Raw genomic sequence first — 20,027 nt, forward strand, 5'->3', positions numbered from 1 at the left:
GAGGGGAACAAGTAGGGACAGTCCCTTCGAGCAGCGGCCGCATGCCTGGCATGTCCTTACCTGCCCTCAAGGCTGACTGCTTCCCACACAGAGAGGCATTTCTAGAGTTCTGAGGTTCTCATGATGCATTTGACACAACACTTAGCTCTGTTGCAGTGCCTGCTGCATTGGGAAAATATAATTAAAAAACAAATGTCCTCCCTACCCTGAAAACCTCTCCGCAAAAGTAGAAGAGAAAGAAAACAGTTTTATTTTTGAATAAACATTAAATCAGCATGTGATGTGCATCACAGGTAATCTGCTAAGAGATTGCAAAGACAGAAGGAATGTCACCTTTTTGTATAGGTAGACAGTGACAACCCATTACATAACATGCTATCAAGATAAACAGTAGCTACTCCTCAAGGAAGAGGACTTGACAGCACCGTTTGTCACACAGAGTTCATCCTAGATTCACCTGGTAATTGGGGTAACTACCTGTGTTAGGTAGCTGGCTTTATCCAAACAAATACAAACTTCACACATGTTATGACAACAGAGAGTTCTGCAACTTGGAGCAAGGTGCCTGCTGAAGTTAGGGTCCTGACCTACAGAACCTGAGATGTAAGGGCTCTATCTTCCTTGATGATTACATTTCAAAGAGATGGATTCTAGGTCCTTCAGAAGACATTCCTCAGTCAGAAATCTGGTTAGAGCTTATTTTAGTTTTAAAAGGTTTACATACATTTCAGAGAGATAAGGAACTTACAATTACACGTTTTTTAAGTAATTGCTAAGGAAAATGGAGGTAGGAGTCTTTTCCTTTCTTTTCAGTTTGTATTGGTCCTTGCACCTGTCACCCCCTTTCCCACCTCCTTCTCTCTCTCTCTGCACACCCAATACTCACTTCCCCCTGTCAGAGGGAAAGAAATTTTCCTATACCTGTCGAGGTTCTTCTTGCTGGTCTAAGAATTAGATTGACATGAAACAGATTCACAGGAGAAAATCAAACAAAGGTTTAATAACATGCATATCTGAGAGAGACTCAGGAAAACTGAGTAACTCACCAAAAGGGTTAAAACCTTCATCTTTTTTTGGGGGAGGGGCGGGTATGTGAGCCTCTCCAGTTGCGGAGCACAGGCTCCAGACACGCAGGCTCAGTGGCCATGGCTCACGGGCGCAGCCGCTCCGCGGGGCACAAACCCGTGTCCCCTGCATCGTCAAGCGGACTCTCATCCACTGCGCCACCACGGAAGCCCTAAAACCTTCATCTTAAACACCATCTTCAGCTTTCAAGGCAAAAGAGGATTTGGGGGTAGTGGTCTGGGACTTCAAAGGGGAGGAAGGCAATTCACATGGAGATGAAAAAGCAAATGTTTGGTAAATAAATGTTTGCTGGGCCATACAGTGACAATGGGAAACAGAGTGGACTCTGATCTCTAGACTCCGCCTAGAGTTCCCCCAACACCCCACACACCCCCTCCCCCCGCCCCTACACCATACACACTTGGTCCATGTTCTTTGTAGATATCTCTGGTGATAGCTCTATTCTGGGACAGGCCCTCTGTCTAAATTCTTTTAGGTGCTTGGGGGAAGGTCAAAGTTTCTTCTTTAGTCTTTTGTGCCTGGATTGTTTTCAGCTCTAAATAATCCACATGCCAAAGAGACATTTTGGGGTGACATTGTGTTCCCCTACATCTTCTTAAATCTATATCCCCTTTTCGTAAATCTATGGCTAGTCACCTGTTCCTTAAAACCCCTTCTCTCTCTCCCTTGCATTCTCTGACCCTCCTCCTCTGGGGGCTTGCTCCCTGGTCTTTCAAGAGAAATAAGATCAAATCCTGAGGACCTCTGAGAGCAAATGGATATTCACTGCAGAAGGAAAGGATGGGGCTATGACGGTGCGCCGGGCACTGCCCTGTAGAAGAGACAGGAGGCAGTTATCTTCCTTGTATGATACAGATGCCAGGTAAGTTGCTTTGTTCTTATGCTTGCTCCTCTATTTTTTCTTCAGGGCCAAGGCCATGGGTGTGTGGAACCACACCGCCCTATCGGATTTCATCCTTTTGGGTCTGTTCAGCTACTCACCATATGATTTCTTCCTTTTTTCCCTCGTCCTCTGGCCTCTGCTGCCGCCCTGGCTGGCAACATCCTCTTCTTCCTGCTCATACAAGCCGATAGGTGCCTGCACACCCCGATGCACGTTTTTCTCAGCCAGCTCTCTATCATGGACCTGACCCTGAATGACACGGTAGTACCCAAGATGACAGCCAACTTCCTCTCGGGCAGTAAGTTCATCTCTCAGGGTGGCTGCGCAGCTCAGGTCTTCTTAGTGGTCATGGTAGGAGGAGCTGAGTGCTTCCTCCTAGTGTCATGGCCTATGACAGGTACGTGGCAGTGTGTCACCCCCCTGCGGTACCCTACGCTCATGAACTGGAAGGCCTGTTGTCTGATGACCCTGGTGTCCTGGATGGTTGGAGTGGCCGACAGCGTGATTGACATGGGTGTGGTCTTCCGCTTCCCCTACTGCGGCTCTCTACAGGTGGATCACTTTTTCTGTGAGATCCCCGCCCTGCTGAGGCTCTCTTGTGCTGACACCTCGCTCTTCAGGACTTCATCTACGCTTGCTGTGTGGTCATGCTGCTTCTGGGGGTCACTGTGGCTTCCCATGCCCGGGTCCTCACGGCTGTGATTAGCATGCCTTCTACTGAGGGGAAACAGAAGGCTCTGACCACTTGCTCCTCCCACCTGGCTGTGGTGGGCCTTTACTACAGGGGAGGCATATTTAACTACATGCAGAAGGCTTCTGCTGGAACACCAGCGGGAGACAGAGCCATCTCCACCTTCTACACCATCTTTGTGCCAATGCTCAACCCACTCATTTACAGCCTGAGGAACAGGGAGGTAATGAGGGCCCGGAAGAGGGTGCTGGGGAGACGGAGAGTGTAGACACGCCCACCCTTTTGGGGCTTCCTCTCTTGTTCTGCTCCTTCCTCTGCAGCTCAGGGGCTCTTGTGGCTCATGGTCCTCCTCTCTACTCTTTGGGCCCTTCTGGCTGGTTGGGTTGAGGCTATGAGCTGAGCAATCTGAAAACATTTGGATTGAAGAGGTCAAGGAAACAGATGGTAAGTGATCAGTTTCACAGTGAATCTTTCCTCCACTGAGCACCCTTATTTCTGTCCAATGAAGGTAGATACATAGATACATTAGTTACCTTTTCTCCAAAATTGCTAGGGGCAGTCTTTCTTCTGAATTGCATGTTAAAAGTGAGCAAGGAGGGCTTCCCTGGTGGCGCAGTGGTTGGGAGTCCGCCTGCCGATGCAGGGGACGCGGGTTCGTGCCCCGGTCCGGGAGGATCCCACATGCCACAGAGGTGTTGGGCCCGTAAGCCATGGCCGCTGAGCCTGCGCGTCCGGAGCCTGTGCTCCGCAATGGGAGAGGCCACAACGGTGAGAGGCCCGCGTACCGCAAAAAAAAAAAAAAAAAAAAAGTGAGCAAGGAGTGGGAACCGATTCAGAGCTCATTGTTCACTGAAATGTGGTGCCAAGATCAGAGGTGGAGTCTGACATGTAGGAGCTGTGCAACCTTGGACAATGTTACTTCATTCTCTGGGCTTCACTTTATCCTCTGTACCATCATAGCTACCAATAAAGTAAGTCCAACATTTCCTGACACTAATTACTAGTTACTTACTACAACACAAACTCCGTTTCAATCTGTCTTATGTCATTAAGCAATGTAAAGAGTTTTGTGCCTTCTTGAAATTGTATGTTAAATATAAGTGCCAAAGTAGAAAATCTCCAAGAAAAACAGCCAGAACACTTTTATAGTCTGTACGTCAGTATAACACTGCAGAAGGGACAGAGACACAAAGGTATCACTCCAGGCAATCAAGGAATTTGGGGAGACTATTAATTCTTTTTTTTTTTTTGCTGTACGCAGGCCTCTCACTGTTGTGGCCTCTCCCGTTGCAGAGCACAGGCTCCAGACGCGCAGGCTCAGCGGCCATGGCTCACGGGCCCAGCCGCTCCGCGGCATGTGGGATCTTCCCAGACCAAGGCACGAACCTGTGTCCCCTGCATCGGCAGGCGGACTCTCAACCACTGCGCCACCAGGGAAGCCCGATGAAACACTTTTTGTAACAGCATCAGAGTACAAGAATAACTACAAATGACAAAAGACTTAACAGCCATGGTTAAACATCTGATTACAGTGCAATCGATAAAGAAACTTGGTTACAATCACCCGAATTATGAATGACTGCATTTAATTTAACACACCAAATAATCCTGGTTAAATATTTCTCTTTGAGATACTTTAGGGGTCCTCTAAATTATCCCAAAGTTAGCTGGATATCAAAAGAACTTTAATTAAAATGTTTATTTGTGAAGTTTGTCAAAAAGTTTTAAAACACTTGGTTAAATAAGATCACAGGTCACTGTGAGACAATACTTATTCTGGCCAGATTATTTTTTTATTTCTGATTATATAAGTGCTTAATTTTCTTTAAGTCAATTAAATAGAGCTCTTTTACGAATTAATTTTTGGCAATACCATACATCCACGACACACACGTAGATACATACAAACACAGAGGCCTCAGAGTTCCCATTCCAAAATTTCAGCCATGAGTCAGGTACAGTAATTTAAAACCCATCAGTCTACAAAAGAGATAGGATTAAAACTGGGTTTCTGGCAGATGGAACAAATCAAGCTCACTTGTCCAAATGGCTAAACCCTTTTTACTAATATTTGTGGAAAAGATACTTAAGATTTTTATTTGTCCTTGACAAGTTCCAAATTATTTACCTCCTTTTTCAAAATTTGTATTTTAAAAAGATGGCAGAGAGAAGCGTTCCTGAGAAGACCAGACAGGACATTTTCATCTCAAAGGTACAGGCAAGTTCCTCCTAGGATGACTTTGTTTCCCCTTTGTTTAATACTTCCAAGCCTCTTAAGATAAATAGGGAAGGTCTGGGGAGTGGTAAATGGAATGGTGGGCTTTGGATTATTTTTGGAGTCACACCTCTGGTCCTGTAAAAACTAGATTTGCAAAACAAGGACAAGTTTTGTTTTGTTTTTTTCCAAAGCATTGGATGGTTACCTCAATGATATTGAAGGACTGAGGTACCCATTTACCTATGTTGGAATGTTTTACTTTTCCTCATTTAGTTTAGGGGAGAAGCCCTCCCCCAAAATTCCTATCAGGTATGGTTAGTTTAGTCAGACCAGTGGCCTCTCATTTGGGTAATCTATTTACAATTTGGGGGATCCTCCCTGGGCTTAAGAAATTTTAAAATTATGGCTCTTACTCTGGCCTTTGATCTGAGGAGGCTCGCCTATAGCCTCATGTGATCCCATTTTTAAAGGTAGCTGGACAATTTTTAGCCCAATTTTTTTCCGTCCATTCCATTCCTATCCTGTAGGCACACTCAGCTTGAATTTTATAAGCACAGAGTGGAGGCATTCATGGTATTACAGCGTCTGGATTTGTCCACTCAAAGGCAAAGAGATATTGGGAGTCTTGGTGCAGCAGGGGAACGCAGAAGAAAGTGACCTTTAGTTCTACCACTGTGAACCAGTCTAATAGCCCATAGTTTAAAAACTCAGACGGGGTGGAATGGACACGCCCTCTGGCTTGGAACTGGGGTAGACTCCTTCGGCCAAGAGTCATTGTCTTTCTTGGTGGGTGTCTTCCCTGTGAGGGTCTCCAACTTGGACTATTGTCTGGAATTTAATGAGCGAGTCTGTTCCCAACAAGGGGAGAGGGCACTCGGGCATGAGAAGAAACTGATGGGCAAATGTAAAATTTCCTAGCAAGCAGTTGAGGGGAGGGGTGAATTGCTTGGTTTGGGGCTTTCCACCAATCCCCATTATCATACAGGATCGGGAGGACAAGGGTCCAGGGGAATCAGTCAGCACAGAGCAGGAGTTCCCTGTAGCGAATAAGAAAATAAATTTCCTACCTGCCTCATCAAGGGTTACCCAAAGCTCCACCAGAGAAATAACCAGGTGTCCTTTGGGAGCTGGGGAGGTTCCTAGGTCCCATCAGTCTTCAGTCCTCTTGGCCATCACTGGTTTGGGGGCCCCGAGTCCACCCCCTTTGGGGGTGGTCCCAATTCCAGTGGCCCTCTCATTCGCATACTGGGCAGTGTCCCAGTGAAATTTCCCCATACAGGGAGTGTTCGTTCTTCCAGTGGCCCTCTTGGCTACACTTAAAACAGATGTTTTCTCAGGAGACAGTGGCTCTGCTCTAGGCTCTCTGGATCTTGTCCTCACCATGGGTCTTCACAAGGGAGGGTAACCCTGAGGTGGTGCAGGGGTAGGGCTGCCTCCAGTAATTGTGCTGTTAGATGTTGTCCCTTAATGCTTTTTGCCTCTTCAACACTATCTCTATTGTTAAATACTCCAAAAGCCAAATCCATGAGCTGATTTACGGCGGGTGTGTGTGTGTGTGTGTGTGTGTGTGTAGGGGATTAGGGGTAAATGGTCTGGAAACTGTCCCCCCTCAGAATTGGGGTAGGTAAGATATCTCGGTTGTGGACCTTGGGGAGGTTGCCTCATAAGGAGATCATCTAAAACATCAGGTTGCTATCGGGAGGAGAGGGCACTTTGAAGGGATGTGAGCCAAGCACACCTGGCAGGAGTTCTTTTTTTTTAATTTATTAATTTTTTTTACTTTTGGCTGTGCTGGGTCTTCGTTTCTCTGCGAGGGCTTTCTCTAGTTGTGGCAAGCAGGGGCCACTCTTCATCGCGGTGCGCGGGCCTCTCACTATCGCGGCCTCTCTTGTTGCAGAGCACAGGTTCCAGACGCGCAGGCTCAGTAGTTGTGGCTCACGGTCTAGTTGCTCCGCGGCATGTGGGATCCTCCCAGACCAGGGCTCGAACCCCTGTCCCCTGCATTGGCAGGCAGATTCTCAACCACTGCGTCACCAGATAAGCCCCCGGCAGGTGTTCTTTAGACCTGGATTTTGGAATAGGGCCATGAGCATTTGGATGTATGGGACTTCCACCCATTTACCTTCCCTTTTACAAAACAGGTCCAGCTGAAAGATGATATTGTGATTCAATGACCCATTCTTTGGCCAGATCTCTTGGTCCCCTAGTTTGTATTGGGGCCACGCAGTATTGCAAAAGGAAATTAATTTCTTTTTTTCTTAAGCCATCCTCTTTAAGCCATAGCTAAATTAGCCATATGAGCTCATTTTCCTCAATTAGCTAATATACATCCTAGTGGGGAGTCCATTGGGGTGCTTGGAGTTGCCCCATTTTTTGTTGGGATGTCTTGACAAGACAGCGGTCTGATGGATCCTGGACAGATGGTAGTTATGGTAGATATGTGTCCTGGCATTCTCCCAGTGTCAACTGTGGGGTCCCTATGAGCACCCCAAATCTGCCTGGTCAGTCAGCCTGAGGAGGCCCCTTGGATTAGTCAAGGAAAGGAACAAGAGCCAGGGTGAGAAAAAGCAATTAGAGTCTCAGGGCCTAAATCCGTCAGAGAGGGAGGGAAGAGACCTAGGACCCCCTAAACGGATGAACTTTATTCCTACTGAAACAAAAGAAAGATAAACAAATAGAGCTGAAGGGTATGGCTGGAGCCCACAAGGCGGTGATAACAATAAAAGGCAAAACTCCCCTCAGGACATGGTCCTTGGGATGTTGAGGAGGGCTACCTCTCCACAGAAGTAAAAGAGGTAATACCCAACTTGCCGGTAAAGCCAGCAAGGAAGCTCAAGGATCAACAGACAGTCCAAGAAGTCATGAGAAAAGGAAGATATAAGGGAAATCCAGGACAGTAAGGAAGGTGTCCAGCCAGGATGCTTCCCAAGAGAGATTCGTAAGCCCGCTGAGAAAGGTGCTCACCCGCTACCTCCCCTTGGGGGTTGATAAAATCCGGAAAAAGTAGGAGGGCTGAGTGGGATCAGGAAGGCGCACAGCCTCGACGTTTCCTAGGGAGGAAGGGACTGCAACCGTCTTTAGGGAAGTGCTTGCCTGCAACATCTGCTCCGAGGTGCAATGAGGCCATACGCCTCCTTGCGGGCGGGCTGCAAATCTAGTAGTCCCCCAATCTGGGCCCCGTCGCAGTTCTGACTTCCCAGAACTGGACTGGGATGAAACGAGTAGGGAGGGGGAATTGGGCTCCAGGGGCCACAGGGGAAACTCACCCAACCAAGTTGTCAATTACTTGCCGCGCAGTCTTCATTTGGATGTTCGGTGGTCGTCTGGGTGGATCTTTTCAAGTCCAAAGAGATAGAGCAATAGGAGAATGAGAAAGACTGAGGGGAAAAGCCTTGGCCTCAGTGCGCTTCTTCGCGGCCAGAGAACTGGTCTCTGCCGGATCCTGCAGGTGACGTCAGCTGCCCCTTAACGGGCTACTTGAATCTACGTGGCTCAGGGTAAGTCCCAGCCACCCTTCAGAGGGGAGCCATAGCCCAGTAGGCAGATCGAGATTATGGCCTTTGAGGCCCCGCATTGGGTGCCAGAAAAGATGTTGCAGGAAAGAGAGTGGGGTGCGAGAGGATGGTCACATCCCAAGCCATGTCCGAGTCCCTGGGATGGCCGCCAAGTGTGGGTTCTTGGCTTCGTGCAGGCAAGAATTCAAGAGCAAGACGTAGTAAAGTGAAAGAAGGTTTATTCAGGGAGATACACACTCCATAGACAGAGTGTGGACCATCTTGGAAGGCAAGAGGCCTCAGGGTATGGGGTCGTCAGCTTTTATAGGGGTGGGTAATTTCATAGGCTGATGAGTTGGAGGAGTATTCCAGCTATTTTGGGGAAGGGGTGGGGGTTTCCAGGAATTGAACCACCGCCCACTTTGACCTTAACATGGTCAGCCTTGGAACTGTCATGGTCCATCTTGGACCTAGGTGGTTCTAATCAGTTTATGCCATGCCCTCGGGCTATGTCATTGTTTTAAAGGTTGTGCCCTGCCCCCTTCCTGTGTCAGTATCACCTCGGTCTTGGCAGGGGAGAACTGACAAGATAGTGGAGTGGTAAGAATTTGAATTTGGGTTCTACACATTTCTCATTTCATTTCCTTCATGTTTTCCAAGTAGAAGCCTGGACCCCATTATCTCTTTTTTTTTTTTTTGCAGCTGAATATGATATACATAGGTGTGGGTTTGGAGACATTTTTTCTGCTTGGTATTCTCTGAGCTTCCTCGATCTCTGCCTGTTTTGGTATCTGATATTCATTTGGGGAAATTCTTGGTCATTATTGCTTCAATTGTTTCTTGTGTTTCTTCTCCTGATATTTCCATTATGAGTGTGCCACAACTTTTGTGGTTGTCTCACAGTTCTTGGATACTCTGTTCCTTTTTTTTCTGTCTTTGGTTTACTTTTCAGTTTGTTTGTTTGTTTGTTTGTTTTTTGCGGTACGCGGGCCTCTCACTGTTGTGGCCTCTCCCGTTGCGGAGCACAGGCTCCGGACGCGCAGGTTCAGCGGCCATGGCTCACGGGCCCAACCGCTCCGCGGCATGTGGGATATTCCCGGACTGGGGCACGAACCCGCGTCCCGTGCATCGGCAGGCGGACTCTCAACCACTGCGCCACCAGGGAAGCCTTACTTTTCAGTTTTTGAAGTTTCTATTTCTTGACGTATCCTCAAGGTCAGAGATTCTTTCCTCAGCTGTATCCAGTATACTTGTGAGACCATCAAAGGCATTCTTCTTTTCTGTTAGTGTTTTTGAATTCTGGTGTTTGCTTTTGATTCTTAGAATTTCCATCTCTCTGCTTACACATTACCCATCTGTTTGCTCTTGTATGTTGTCTACTTTTTCCATTAGAGCCCTTAGCATCTTAATCATAATTGTTTTAAATCCCTGGTCTGATAATTCCAGCGTCCCTCTGCCATATCTGAGTCTGGTTCTGATCCTTGCTCCCTCTTTTCAAACTGTCTTTTTACCTTTTGGTACGCCTTGCTTTTTTTTGTTGTTGTTACTGTTGTTAAAAGGAACTGACTAAAAGGAACTGCTATAAATAGGGCTTTAGTGATGTGACCTTGAGGTATGGGGGAGGAGAAGCATTTTATAATCTTATGATTAGGTCCCAGACTTTTAGTGAGCCTGTGCCCCTGGGCTATGTATATCACCAGCTTCTCAGTGTTTTCCCACCCTTAGGTGGGGCTGGATGGCTAGAGGGATGGGGTTGGGTAGTTCCCTTTTCCCAGACTGGTGAGATTCTGGGAAGTTTCTCTTCACGGCAGCCTTTAGAACAGACTGCTGGGGTGTATTTCCCAGTGGTTACTTTTCTCCTCCCCCCAGCCAGGATTAGGAGAGAATTTTGCTTTGATCTTCACTGCCAGAATCTGGTAGAGCTCCCGGAGGTAAAACTCACAAAGTGTGGGGACCCCCTGTGACTGGAGCCCCTGGAGTGTTTAACTTCCAGATTTGACCACACTGAGCCCCCAGCAATTTGTCAATTACAGTCCCGGTTTTCCTACCCCAGCACCTGTGCCTAAGGAGGTTTCTGCTTGTGAGGAAGTTTTTGGCTTCATTAAGTTGTGGTTCTCTGAATCTGCCGGTCTCCCCAATTTGGGGAGCAGTGGTTTGCCCTGTGACCTCACTTCCCTGACAGATCTAAGAGGAGTTGTTGATTTTTCAGTCTGTTCAGCTTTTTGTTTGTTAGGATGGAGTGATGACTTCTAAGCCCCTTACATGCTGGACTGGAAACTGGAAATCTGGCCCCATTCTTTCTAGTCAAGGTAAGACATCAGCACCAAAGTCTGAACCTCAGGAGGGCCTGGGGGTGAGGTGAGCAGGGTCCTGGGATAGTCAGAGCATCAGGTGAACCTTGCCCTCCTCTGGGTTCAGGCTGTAACACGTTTTGTTAGCACAAGTGTGTGAAGTGTGTGTATGGTGAGGGGCGGCGTTGCAAGGATGGGTGTTCTAGGGGATGGGTGCAAGTATCTTCCTTCTCTCCCTTTTTTTCAGTATCAGAATGGCCTTGTGTGATGTTGGCGTTCTGTGAAATTGTTTATGTTCAACAGAACACCAAGTCCGAATTGTAAGCTGGTTGATGGTGTCAGGCCAGTTTCAAGTTGTCAGGGGCTGCTTTTATGTTTCCTGGCATTTCTCACCATAATGAATGTTTTTTTTTTTTAATTTTCATTTCATGTTGGAGTATAGTTGATTAACAATGTTGTGTTAGTTTCAGGTGTACAGCAAAGTGATTCAGTTACACACACACACACACATATATATATATCTGTTCTTTTTCAAATTCTTTTCCCATTTACATTATTACAGAATATTGATCAGAGTTCCCTGTGCTATACAGAAGGTCCTTGTTGGTTATTGATTTTAAATACAGTAGTGTGTATATGTCAATCCCAAACTCCCAATTTAGGCTTCCCCCCATGTTTCCCCTTTGGTAACCATAAGTTTGCTTTTAAAGTTTGTGAGTCTCTTTCTGTTTAATAAGTTCATTTGTATCATTTTCTTTTTTTAGATTCCACATATAAGAGATATCATATGACATTTGTCTTTCTCTGTCTAACTTCACTTAGTAAGATAATCTCCAGGTTCATTCACATTTCTGCAAATGGCATTATTTCATTCTTTTTAATGGCTGAGTAAAATTCCATCGTATATATGTACCACATCTTTTTTTTTTTATTGGGGTATAGATGTTTTACAATGTTGTGTTAGTTTCTACTGTACAGTGAAGTGAAATAGAGTTCCCTGGGCTATACAGCAAGTTCTCATTAGTTATCTATTTTATACATATAGTGTATATATGTCAATCCCTATCTCCCAATTCATCCCACCTCCACTTTTCCCCCTTGGTGTCCATACATTTGTTCTCTACATCTCTGTGTCTATTTCTACCCTGCAAACTGGTTCATCTGTACAATTTTTGGTAGATTCCACATACATGCGTTAACATATGATATTTCTTTTTCTCTTTCTGACTTACTTCACTCTGTATGACAGTCTCTAGGTCCATCCACATCTCTACAAATGACCCAATTTCGTTCCTTTTTATGGCTGAGTAATATTCCATTGTATGTATGTACCACATCTTTATCCATTCATCTGTTGATGGACATTTATGTTGCTTCCATGACCTAGCTGTTGTAAATAGTGTTACAATGAATATTGGGGTGCATGTGTCTTTTTGAATTATGGTTTTCTCTGGGTATATGCTCAGTAGTGGGATTGCTGGGTCATATGGTAATTCTATTTTTAGTTTTTTATGGAACTTCCATACTGTTCTCCATAGTGGCTGTATCAATTTACATTCCAGCCAACAGTGCAAGAGGGTTCCCTTTTCTCCTCACCCTCTCCAGCATTTACTGTTTGTAGATTTTTCTAACGATGCCCATTCTAACTGGTGTGAGGTGATATCTCATTGTAGTTTTGATTTGCATTTCTCTAATAGTTAGCAATGTTGAGCATCACTTCCATGTGCCTCTTAGCCATCTGTATGTTTTCTTTGGAGAAATGTCTATTTAGGTCTTCCACCCATTTTTTGATTGGGTTGTTGTTTTTTTGATATTGAGCTGCATGTGCTGTTTCTATTTTTTGGAGATTAATCCTTTGTCCATTGATTCATTCATAAATATTTTCTCCCATTCTGAGGGTTGTCTTTTTGTCTTGTTTATGGTTTCCTTTGCTGTGCAAAAGCTTTTAAGTTTCATTAGGTCCTGTTTGTTTATTTTTGTTTTTATTTCCATTACTCTAGGAGGTGGGGCAAAAAAAGATCTTGCGGTGATTTATGTCAGAGTGTTCCTCCTATGTTTTCCCCTAAGAGTTTTATAGTGTCCAGTCTTCCATTTAGGTCTTTAATCCATTTTGAGTTTATTTTTGTGTATGATGTTAGGGAATGTTCTAATTTCATTTTTTACATGTAGCTGTCCAGTTTTCCCAGCACTGCTTATTGAAGAGATTGTCTTTTCTACATTGTATATCCTTGTCTCCTTTGTCATAGATTAGTTGACCATAGGTGCATGGGTTTATCTCTGGGCTTTCTATCCTGTACCATTGATTTATATTTATGTTTTTGTGCCAGTACCATATTGTCTTGATTACTGTAGCTTTGTTGTGTAGTCTGAAGTCAGGGAGTCTGACTCCTCCAGCTCCACTTTTTTTTTTTTTTTCTCAAGATTGCTTTGGCTATTCAGGGTCTTCTGTGTCTCCCTACAAATTTTAAATTTTATTGTTCTAGTTCTGTGAAAAATGCCATTGGTAATTTGATTGTGATTACATTGAATCTGTAGATTGCTTTGGGTAGTGTAGTCATTTTCAAAATATTGATACTTCCATTCCAAGAACATGGTATATCTCTCCATCTGTTTGTGTCATCTTTGATTTCTTTCTTCAGTGTCTTATACTTTTCTGAGTACAGGTCTTTTACCTCCTTAGGTAGGTTTATTCCTAGGTATTTTATTTTTTGTTGCAATGGTGAATGGGATTGTTTCCTTAATTTCTCTTTCTGATCTTTAGTGTATAGGAATGCAAGGATTTCTGTGTGTTAATTTTGTATACTGCAAGTTTACCAAATTCATTGATGAGCTCTAGTAGTTTTCTGGTTGCGTCTTTAGGATTTTCTGTGTATAGTATCATGTCATCTGCTAGCAGTGACAGTTTTACTTCTTTTCCAATATGTATTCCTTTTTTTTCTTTCTTCTCTGATTGCCATGGCTAGGACTTCCAAAACTATGTTGAATAAAAGCACCTTTCCAAAATTTACAAACAGCTCATGTGGCTTAATATCATCAAAACAAACAACCCTATCAAAAAATGGGCAGAAGAACTAAATAGACATTTCTCTAAAGAGGCCAAGAGGCACATGAAAAGATGTTCAACACCACTAATTATTAGAGAAATGCAAATCAAAACTATAGTGAGATATCACCTCATGCCAGTCAAAATGGCTATCATCAAAAAATACACAAACAATAAATGCTGGAGAGGGTGTGGGTAAAAGGGAACCCACACACACACAAAAAGTGGTGAGAGTGGACATCCTTGTCTTATTCCTGATCTTAGAGGAAATGCTTTCAGCTTTTCACTGTTGAGTATGATGTTAGCTGTAGGTTTGTCATATATGGCCTTTATTACGTTGAGGTAGGTCCCCTCTATGCCCACTTTCTGGAGAGCTTTTATCATAAATGGGTGGTGAATTTTGTCAAAAGCTTCTTCTGCATCTATTGAGATGATCATATGGTTTTTATTCTTCAATTTGTTGATGTGGCATATCACAGCAATTGATTTGAAGATATTGAAAAAATCCTTGCATCTGTGGGCTAAATCCCACTTGATTGTTGTGTATGATCCTTTTATTGTATCGTTGGATTCAGTTTGCTAGTATTTTGTTGAGGATTTTTGCGTCTATGTTTATCGGTTGTTTGGGGCTGCTTTTATCTTTCCTGGCATTTCTCACCATAATTAATGTTAAAATAATTTGTTTACTATTTAGAAAATAAACAGACCTCTTTAATTATATTCCAAACTAAAGAGCAAGGAATTAAAAGTAAGCAGGCAAACCGAGGTATATGTTAACCTTCAGGTGACAGGGGAAGATCTTTCTAAATTTAAGAAGGAAATTTCACAGATTGATCCTTGAATATAATATCTGTTTATCAAGACACCCATGTATAAAGCAAACAGATAAGTGTCAAATTGGTAAATTTTGTTAAATTTCACGAAAAGAGAGATTGATTAACGTCCCCAGTATATAAAGAGAGCCACTAAAGAGAGACATACACTTTGACAGAAACATGGACAAAACCCCTGATTAGCAATTCATGGAAGAAATAGAAATAGCCAATAAAGATGAAAAACTAGTATGTTTATTGATTATTTTTTAATTTGAGATACCTTTCTACTTATCAGATTATTTCTGATTGAAAAACTAATGCTACCTGGAGATGGAGAGGGAAGGGAGCTGCCTGCTGTCTTGATGGACCCCAGAGATACAGCCCATCTGGGGTTTGTGTTCATAACAAGTTCCCAGCAGATGTCGCTGTTCTCTGAAAATTATGAATGGAAGCAACAAATCCCGGTAGTGTGTGTCTCACCAACAAACATCACAGCCATTTACAGATTATATTGCAGTTGTTGCAGATACCTTGAAATATTGTTTATGTTGATCACTTCTTTGCAATTACATCATTTGTTAGTCCTACTGCTCTATCTTGTTATTTACTGTATAATAAGTATATGTTACTATTTGGTTGAACCATGTGGAGTTACTAGTGGTTGTTAGACTATTTTGACATAGAAAAATGGCCCACCTAAATAAAATTTGTTTTCGTTTTGGATAACCAAGGGTTAATACAATAACTTTCCTTTGTAATACTGTGTATTTTGAATGTACCTCAAACATTCTGAGAAGGTGTCCATGGTACAAAAAGGGTTAAGACCCCTCCTTTGGTGCAATGGTATTCTTCCTAGGCTGCCCATTACAGTCACCCACAAGCCTTACATTGTTTTATCTTGCTCCCAACTGAGAGCTTTTGATTTAACTGGTCTGGGGAAGGGCCAAAGGAACTTTTAAAAGATATTCATGTGATGGATAAAGAAGATGTGGTATAGACAGTATTAGCCATAATTTTTTAAAAAACTTGACCATGGAGGGCGGTGGGAATAGGATGGAGAAGACACAGATAGAGGCTAAATTTCTTTGAATATACCTTGTTCTGTAGCCTTGACTCTGAACCCATGTAAATATTTTACATAATTATAAAAAAATTAAAATTTCAAAAATTCCTCAAAAAAAAGATGTGGGGTGTGTGTGTGTGTGTGTGTATACATATACACACATATATACATATATATATATATATATATGTAATGGAATATTACTCAGCCATAAAAAGGAATGAAATATTGCCATTTGCAGCAACATGGGTGGACCTAGAGATTATCATACTAAATGAAGTGAGTCAGACAGAGAAAGACAAATATATATCACATGACTTATATGTGGAATCTTAAAAAATATATACAAATCAACTTATTTACAAAACAGAAGCAGACTCACAGACATAGAAAACAAACGCATAGTTACCAAAGGGGAAAGGGGCGGTGGAGAGGTGAATTAGGAGTATGGGATTAATAGATACACACTGTTATATATAAAATAGATGAGCCACAAGAGTTTACTGCATAGCACACGGAATTATATTCAATATCTTGTAATAACCTATAATGGGAAAGAATCTGAAGCTGCACACCTGAAACTAAACAACATTGTAAATCAACTACAATTAAATACAAAATAAATAAATAAAATATATTCACGTGATTCCGATAGGCAGCTAAAGTTTGGAACCGTTGCTTGCGATGACCTCTTCTGCATCCTCCTCAAATCCCCGGGGCAGGAAGAGCAAATTGAAATGAACTGCTAATCCAGCTGGGAAAGCAGCAGAGTACAGTGTAGCCCTCTCTCCCCAGCACACTGTTAAGAAACTGGAGGAAGGCCCAGACACACTCTGTGGGCCTTGATCAGTGGGTCTTTTCAAGTTGACTTGTTGATAGAGCAGATTGGGGGGGCGGGGTCTACCTTCAGAGGGTCTGATTTAGTACATCAGGTGCGGGATCAGGAAGTCATTTTTCCAAAAAGCTGCTGGGAGATGGTGGTGCAGGTGAGCCACCCGCATTTGGAGAAGCACTGCTTTGGGGGTGCTTCTCTCTCTCTTCATGCTTGGTTCAGCCCCCCTGCAAAGCCTGCCCCAGTGCTCCTACTCAATAAGCACCTCTCACTGTCACTTGGAAGCTGAGTCCCTCCCATGGCCATGCTGACTCAGTTGCCTCTCAACAGCTTTCTGCTGCCTTGGGGGGTGGGGTGCCTGGAGAAAGGAAAAGTACTAAGTCTCAAGGGAAGAGCCCCATTCACCACCCCTTACTTCTAGTAAATGCTGAGGAAGTACAAAGCTTAAGTTCTTCCGTCCTCTGACCTCTCTCTGCCCACCTGAATAGCTTCTTGTCCTTTGCCTCCAGCCCCTCCCATCTCCTCCAGCCCTGCACTCAGTGACCGCCATCCCACCCTCTTCCCTGAGGCCCTGTGTTCTGCCCTCTCCTGCCTTCCATGTAACTGGCACCTTTCATCCTGCATTGCCAGTCCACACTGTCAGTGACCTCAGTTTCCTCCACCTTTATCTTACCTTCCGCTTTGTGGCTGCAGAGCCATGTTCCCCCTGCTGACTGGCAGGAGAAGTGGGCATCCTTCCCAACTGTTTCTTGGAGAAAAAAGATCATCAGTGGTGCAGTAGAGGTGAGGGGTTAGGTACCATCCTTGGAGTTTGACATCCAGCAAGATTTTGTTGTTGTTTTGTTTTATTTTTTTTTTTATTTTTTGACTGCACAGTGGGGCACGCAGGATCTTAGTTCCCCGACCAGGCGTTGAACCTGTGCCCCCTGAAATGGAAGCGTAGGGTCTTAACCACCAGGGAAGTCCCACATCCAGCAAGTTTTGACCTTACCTGGCCTTAGGGGTGCCTCTGAGATTTTTCTATTCCTTGTTCTGAAACTCTCTATGCAGGTTAAAAAAATTAAAATCCCCAAGGGCCCTCCCCTGTGTGAGGCCTTCTTGTAGCTCAGAGAGTGGCAGCTGGTGGTTCTAAGGGTGAGGCAGGACCGAATTTGGAAGTCAGCGAGCCTCGTGTTTGTGCTGCAGTTGGGAAGCTGGTGCAAATGGAGAGCTGATGAAATCTGAGCAATGGACTGTTAGGTCCCAAGAAGGAGGGGCGTGAAGGAAGAATTAATCTGTTCTAGAGAAGTGACTGGGAGATCAGGTGTCACTCACTGAATCTCCTCTGGAAGGTACACAGGACCTGCACTCCTAGAGAACATTTGGGACAGCGTTCTCCTTTTACACCCATCTTGGGACCTCTGTTGAGCACAGCTGCTCTTTTAGCCTCACTTGTCCTTCCCCATCTATATTCCTTGCACACCCCATAACCAGCCCCACTAGAACTGCTAGGAAATATACTGGGGCTCCAAACCTTCATTGCTCCCCTCCCCACAGCAGTCTGATTCTCCAGGCTTCTAAAATAGATCCACCTGAGTCAGAATCACCCAGACCCTGTTAAACCTGTGGGTCCTAGGGCTCCTCTCCCGACTTCCTGAATCAGAATGTTTTGGGGTGGAGCTCATGAATCTGCATTTGTGACAAGGCCCTGGGCAATTCTGAAGCATCCTAAAGGGTAAAGACCAGCTCCAGCACTTCCTGCTGTGGGGGCTGCTGCTTCTTTTTTTTTTTTTTTTTTTTTTGCGGTACGTGGGCCTCTCACTGTTGTGGCCTCTCCCGTTGCAGAGCGCAGGCTCAGCGGCCATGGCTCACGGGCCCAGCCGCTCCGCGGCATGTGGAATCTTCCCAGACTGGGGCACAAACCCGTGTCCCCTGCATCGGCAGGCGGACTTTCAACCACTGCGCCACCAGGGAGGCCCCTGTGGTGGCTTCTGAAGCTCTGTCCACCCTGCCTTCGCCTGTCTTGGGGCCTTGCCTGCTGATTTGTGATTGTTTCCAGCTGTCACTTTGCAACTTGGCCTCCCTGAGAACAGCATTCATCTTTGGTCTGCAGTGCCTGGCCCTTAGCGAGCACTGATCCATGCTCCTCTTTCCTCCCACACCAACAGCAAATGCCTGATACAGTCTCTCGTGGAGGCTAGTAGAGGAGGTAGGGAGAGAGGGCTGCAGGGGAAGCACAAGCTGCTGGATTTTTAACTGGTTGATGCACACAGTGGTTTGGGGTCCCTCTGGAGTGGAATTTCCAGCAGCCCTGTGCACTTCCACAGTCTGGAGGAGCTGCTGCGTCTGCAAGTAAAACGTGAGTGACCATCACTGGGACAGGGCAGGGCCCCTCTCAAGAGCAGAAATAGAATTCCTTGTGAAAACGGTTCAAGTTGGAGATAGGATGTGATAGGTTTCAGTCCGAGGGTCCACTGGTCCAGAAATCACCTGAACATCTCCAGGGTTGTGGGAAGGTGGCAAAACAGTGGCCAGGGCAAGCTTTAATATACAAGCTCTACTTGAGCTAGGTGACTTGCTTCACTGTTCCCCAAACAAAACACAACCTTCCCAATGTCAATCTGGCTGCGTTGGCTACAGCACATTCTGAATGGTTTCGGAAGGAAGTGATAGTGATCCTACTTTAATCTAGAGTCTGCAGGGAAGGGGCAGGCAGTGGGCTCAGCACTGTATTTCAGCATCCTGAGGGTTAGCTTGTCCAAATGGACAAGCCCTAAGGCAGGCTAGGAGACTAGGGCGAGCTACTGCCACGATCCAGTTGCCCATGATGGTGTCTCAGACCAGGTGATAAGAAGTGGTGCAATTCTGGGTTTATTGGGGACGTAAAACTGATAGAATCTGCAGACAGACTAGGCTGAAATGGGACAAAGAGGAGTTAAAGATGGCACCAAGGACTTGAGCAACAGGAAAAATGAAGTGAGTTAGCATTTCCTGCAAGGGCGGGGAGCAAGCTGGTTGGGGAGAGGGTAGGATGTCAGAGGCTCCCTTGTCTTCAGGTTATGTTTGCTGGGCCTCTTAGGCGTCCTGGTTACTCTCACCACCCATCCACGCCACCATTCCCTTTTGCCTACACCTGAGAAATGATCTCCTGACCTGTCTCCCTACCCTCACTTTTAAAAAAAATTTTATTTATGTATAGTTGATTTTAAATGTTCTGTTACAATGTTCATTGCAGCACTATTTACAACAGCCAGGACATGGAAGCAACATAACTGTCCATTGACAGATGAATGGATAAAGAAAATGTGTCACATATGTACAATGGAATATTACTTTGTCATAAAAGAAATGAAATTGAGTTATTTGTAGCAAGGTGGATGGACCTAGAGACTGTCATGCAGAGTGAAGTAAGTCAGAAAGAGAAAAACAAATACTGTATGCTAACACATATATATGGAATCTAAAAAAAAAGGGGGGGTTCTGAAGAACCGAGGGGCAGGACAGGAATAAAGACAGACATAGAGAATGGACTTGAGGACATGGGGAGGGGAAGGGGAAGCTGGGACGAAGTGAGAGAGTGGCATGGACATATATACACTACCAAATGTAAAATAGATAGCTAGTGGGAAGCA

At 44.7% G+C, this 20,027-nt stretch overlaps 1 protein-coding gene across 1 annotated transcript; it reads left to right on the forward strand.

Moving 5' to 3' along the window:
* Positions 1-2,003: 2,003 nt before the first annotated feature.
* Positions 2,004-2,928, forward strand: LOC307185078 (olfactory receptor 2M3-like; the record flags this gene model as incomplete). Its single annotated transcript, XM_079918880.1, is given in 5 exon segments — positions 2,004-2,094; positions 2,097-2,345; positions 2,348-2,385; positions 2,387-2,584; positions 2,590-2,928. Coding segments are annotated over 5 exon segments (915 nt in total).
* Positions 2,929-20,027: the final 17,099 nt, after the last annotated feature.

Source organism: Stenella coeruleoalba (assembly GCF_951394435.1).
Source record: "Stenella coeruleoalba genome assembly, chromosome: 3".
NCBI classification, from domain to species: Eukaryota; Metazoa; Chordata; class Mammalia; order Artiodactyla; family Delphinidae; genus Stenella; species Stenella coeruleoalba.